Source organism: Lynx rufus, unplaced genomic scaffold, assembly GCF_022079265.1.
Source record: "Lynx rufus isolate CCGP_SWC_20201006 ecotype Redwood Valley unplaced genomic scaffold, mLynRuf1.p SCAF_9, whole genome shotgun sequence".
NCBI lineage: Eukaryota > Metazoa > Chordata > Mammalia > Carnivora > Felidae > Lynx > Lynx rufus.
The window spans coordinates 81883674-81888891 of NW_025814897.1; the positions used below are offsets into that span (position 1 = coordinate 81883674).

General features: G+C 44.2%; 1 protein-coding gene across 1 annotated transcript; it reads left to right on the forward strand.

Moving 5' to 3' along the window:
- The first annotated feature begins 4247 nt into the window (after positions 1 to 4247).
- Positions 4248 to 4883, forward strand: FIBIN (fin bud initiation factor homolog). The gene has a single exon (XM_047070727.1). It carries the CDS (start codon positions 4248 to 4250, stop codon positions 4881 to 4883), a length of 636 nt encoding a protein of 211 aa, XP_046926683.1.
- Positions 4884 to 5218: the final 335 nt, after the last annotated feature.

Here is a 5218-nt window from a genome sequence, read left to right on the forward strand (position 1 = left end):
TTTTCTATAGAAATTCCACTATTATCATAATCATATGATAATCAGGAACAGTCAGGGGAATCACAAAAATCTTTGGCAGAGGAAAATCATACAGCTTAAGAAATCTTATAGGTCTTTAGGCTCATGGTGCCAGCCTGATTTCCTGCATCCCTCTCCAAGGTAGTAACTGGATCCAAGGAATAAGATTTTAAAGTGCACTGAAAAGAAGAAAGAACACACAAGCTTTAAGCTAGCCAACTCTGCTGGCACTGCATGGCTAGGATTGCAGATAAGCAAGCTGGTACTAGGTGCTTATCTACTCACATGCTTCTGGGGTCCTCCTTTATTCTTAAATTTATGCAGTGCCTGTCCTTCGACTTTGTCTCTAGTTTTCCTCCCTAGATTCAACCATCATCCTTATCAGCAGAGGGTACTGCTTAATGTTACTCTCCCAAGTCCTCTGCCTGGTATTTCTGGATTGGGACATTTCTTCTAGCTCCATTTACTTCAGGCCAATCCTTAGGAGCCCACCTTAACTCTGACTCTAGTAGACCAGCCCAGGATGGGATTGGACACGTACGAAGACCCTATAAATAAATAACTTTTAAAGATGAACAAGATGAAGTGCTTAGTGCAAAAGGCACTTAGTACCTGCTGGAGCTTCCTAGCACTGGCTCATGAGAGCTAATCGTTAGGTTTTGGGGGATTTCGCAAGTCAATTGTTAAACACAATCATTACTAACAATTAAGTTATTTAAACTTGTAGTTAAATAAATTGTATTAAAATAAAGGGAATGCATATGTAGAACTCATCACTTCTCAATTATTTTACTACATTTTCCTATTTTCTATGCTCTTGGGGTTATCTGGATCTAATGTACCTGTATGACAGAAATGTTATCTAATGGCATGCCACTGCGCACATCCTTCTAACTCTGCATTCAGGACCCAGGCGTGGTGAGCATTTTCACACCGTGGACATCAGCAAATGCTACAAAGTGGTTTTTTTCTCCCATAGAGCAAGCTGTTAAATACTTGCCACTATACAACCACAAAACAGTGCCGGTGACTTTCAGATGTGGTTAATAAAGACAAAGGCATGGGGTAGGAGGAATATTTGTAATTACTACCCCGGAATCCATTCTTATACTGTTCCATTCCCAAATAAGACCTTAACATTCTCAGCCATGTCATTTGCATGGTACCTTGCCTTCAGCTGCAGAATCGGGCTCTTATTGTTTTAAGCCCTCTGGCTGATCCCAAACCGCTAACTACAGTCTGGCTCGAGGATGAATTAATGATCCAAATGAAGCCAACTATGGTCACTGAGGCTGATTGGAAGGACCCGCCATTCATAAGCTGTCATTGCTACTCTACATAAACAAGGAAGTTTATAGCCCCCAAACACACTGGCAGCCATCTTTGAACCACGAATGAAAAAGGCTACCCAAGAATGAATATAAGCTGAGGAAGTAGAACCAAAAGATGGTGAGAGAGAAACTAGATTCTGAACCAGGCATGGACTGAAAATCTAATTACAGACTTTCTGTAAGTCAGTGAATTCCTTTTTTACTTTAGTCTGATTGGATTAGACTTTCAGTTACTTGCGCCAAAGTGATGCCTTCCTGATACAAGATCTGGGGTTTATATCTTTAGATGAGGTAATTGTAGGAAAAAGTAACTACTCATAGCCATTCTTATCAAGATTGTCTGTGTATATTTGCCCTACTCTTTACCCAGAGAGAGCAAGCTCTTTGTAGGCTGAAACATCTCACTGCACATCTTTGAATCTATAGCGAACTTAACACTGTGCCTGCACAGAGTAGTAATAAGTGCTTAATTTAGATTTGCTTAATTGAATTGGTTAGTAAGTCAGGGAGGGATTGTGCAAGAAGTGGAGAGAATCCAAGTAAATTCCTCTTCCCTTCTTTGGCCAAGTGGCCAATTTGAATCCATCTGTTGTCATTTGTGAATGTCCCAGCAAAAAAAAAAAAGGAATAAGTAATATGGCTGTCGAGTCCAACAGTCCAGTCTCTCAAATGGAGAAGGTGGTAGTTTTCTCCTGGAATGCAGTGAAAATAAGTCATAGACTTCTTAGTTAGCATAATTGCTAAGAAAACTCCTTTGTCTATGTTTTCACGATGTGAAATATCTGGATAGGAAGTAAAATGTGCACTCAACATGTCTCAAAAAATCTACGCATGTGGCACCACTTTGACAAAATATCCAGTTACTTAACCAGACTTTTCATCGTCTCTCCAAGAGTCTGGACTGTTTATGTCAGAAAGTGATGGCAACAAGTATGACAGTCTGAGAATTGTATGGCACTGTAGCTCTGAATGACACCAGTCCCTTATGACTTGGAGAGGAAGATAAGTACTAACACAGGCAGATCACAGGAGTATTTCAGCTATATTTCAAGGCAGAAAGGAAAGAACTACGAAAATAGGAATTCTGCCTCCACTTTCTCATCCTTTCTTTTCTCCAACCCTATCACTGCCAACGTACAATATATCTTATTTATTTGTATTATTTAATTTCTCTCAATTTCCTAGAATGTAAGCTCCACAAGGGCAAGTATTTGTCTCCTTTTTTTCTCACAGCTCTGTTAGCACTATCTAAAATAGACTCTAGGGGTGCCTGGGGGCTCAGTGAGTTGAGCGGCCAACTCCTGATTGTCCGACCCTTGATTTCCACTCAGGTCATGATCTCATGTTTCCTGGGCCTTGTGTTGGGCTCTGCGCTGACAGTGCAGAGCCTGCTTGGGATTTTCTCCCTCCCCCTCTCTCTCTGCTCCTCTCCTACTCTTGCTCTCTCACTCTCTCTCAAAATAAACAAACGTTAAATAGATAGATTAAAAAATTTTAAAAATAAAATAAACTAGACTCTAGCATATAGTAAATGCTCAATAAATTTTCTTGAACAAATGAGTTAGCCTGATGGATGGCAATTTTCTAATTAACTCAGAGATCATAAACGAAAATGGCCTTGTGAAAAAAAAATACTTTTTTTTTCTAAATTAAATGAAAAGACCCTGTGACTTAATGGGTGCTGGTTCTGCTACAATCTAACTTTGTAACTGTAAACAATTTGTTTCCCATTGTGCCCCTAGGTTTCTCCATCTGGAAAATGGAAATAAGAGTGCCAGCCGTACATTCTTCAAAAACTTGTAAGTATCTCAAAAGAGACAATAGTGGTGTTAGGTTAAAGATGCAATACAGAAGCTTAGCATGGATGGTTTTTCATAAGATTAAACATCCTCTCAGTGGTTCACTTACTTATTAAACCAGCAAAATTCCATTTTCAGCTTTTGTTCCTGTACAGACTAGCAACTGATTACTGCAATAATCAGTATGCTATATTGCTATTGTTTCCCAAGTATTGTTATTAAAAATTTTACTTAGCTAACCATTTCCAAACAAAACTGCCATGTCTTACAAGGCAAATTTGCCTTCAAAGTCACAAACTTTGAAAATGATAATGATAGGCATACTTAACAAATCCAATCTAACTGGTACTTATTTAAAATGTGAAGCAGTATTCCTGCAGGGTAATCACCCTCCCCCCCCCCCCCCATATGTTAATAGCAAACCGATCTTTCTGTGGTGGGAATTCTATTCACCCTGTTCCCGTTTTCTCCTTCAAGTTAAATTCTATTTTGCAAGGTTTCCCTTCCAGTCTTAAAAAAAAAAAAAAAAAAAAGATCCTGTACCTTTAATAACAAGAGACCTGGCGAGAGGTTTCTTTCCAAACTTGTTCCCTGGCTTCCAAGTGACGAAACCAGCTGTAATTTGAGAGCAGAGAGATCCTCAGGATATCATTAGCCAAAGGAAAAGCTCCGCATTCCCACCCAGTGCAGAGGTTGAAATAGTATCAGAAGGCCAGAGTCTTTCTCTCCAGCCACAGGTTCCATCTTTCAGGAGCAAGGGGGAACTCTGAGAGAGAGAGTGGGGCAGCAGAGCCCGCGGCCTGCCAGCGCCCTGGAGGAGGGCTTCCCTCTCCTGCCCTCGATCCCGCTGGATTGACCCGGCTGAGTTCCAGCCCAGAGCGCAGGAAAGCAGAGCCGGGGCGCCTCCTGCGCTACCCAGGCGCTGGTGACAGCCACATGAAGCCTGCTGGGGAGGCGGGGCCAGGGTGCAGCAAGCCGGCGGGGACCGAGGCTGTGGCCGTCTTAGGGAGGCACTGACTGCCGAGGGGACCCCCTCCCCTCTATCGTGCCTAGGCGAACAGTCTTCTCCAGGGGTCCCCTGTCATCCTGCCTATCCAGGATGGTGCTGCTGAAGTTCCTCTGGATGGGTTTCTTCTGCCACCTGTGTCAGGGCTACTTCGATGGCCCTCTGTATCCGGAGATGTCCAATGGGACCCTGCACCACTATTTCGTGCCCGACGGGGACTATGAAGAAAATGATGACCCCGAGAAGTGCCAGCTGCTCTTCAGGGTGAGTGACCACCGGCGCTGCTCCCAGGGGGAGGGGAGCCAGGCCAGCAGTCTGCTGAGCCTCAGCCTTCGGGAGGAGTTCACCGTGCTGGGCCGCCAGGTGGAGGATGCTGGGCGTGTCCTGGAGGGCATCAGCAAGAGCATCTCCTACGACCTGGACGGGGAAGAGAGCTACGGCAAGTACCTGCGGCGGGAGTCCCACCAGATCGGGGACGCCTACTCCAACTCGGACAAGTCCCTCACTGAGCTGGAAAGCAAGTTTAAGCAGGGCCAGGAACAGGACAGCCGGCAAGAGAGCAGGCTCAACGAGGACTTCTTGGGGATGCTGGTCCACACCAGGTCCCTGCTAAAGGAAACACTCGACATCTCTGTGGGGCTCAGGGACAAATACGAGCTGCTGGCCCTCACCATCCGGAGCCATGGGACCCGGCTGGGTCGGCTGAAAAATGATTATCTTAAAGTGTAGGTGTGAGGGCGCTCTGCCTGGGAGAGGGCATCAAATCAGCCCCGTTGTGGAGGGTGGGGACAGAAGACGGGGCTAACGTCTCCCTTATACTTATTATTTTTTATATCTGGATTTGCACTTGGAGAATCATCTGAAGTGATCTTTAAAAAGAAATAAGCGAGGGCCGAGCTGTTTTGTTTTTGTACATTATTTATGGGATTGCTATTGACTTGTTACTTGGAAAGACTGATTTAAAGCCATGCCTCCCGCCTTTCTTAGAGGACTTTCTAACTCTGCACAGACACCTGTTTCCGCCACGTCTAGAAGGACACGGTTTATGCAGGAGGGAGTGATTA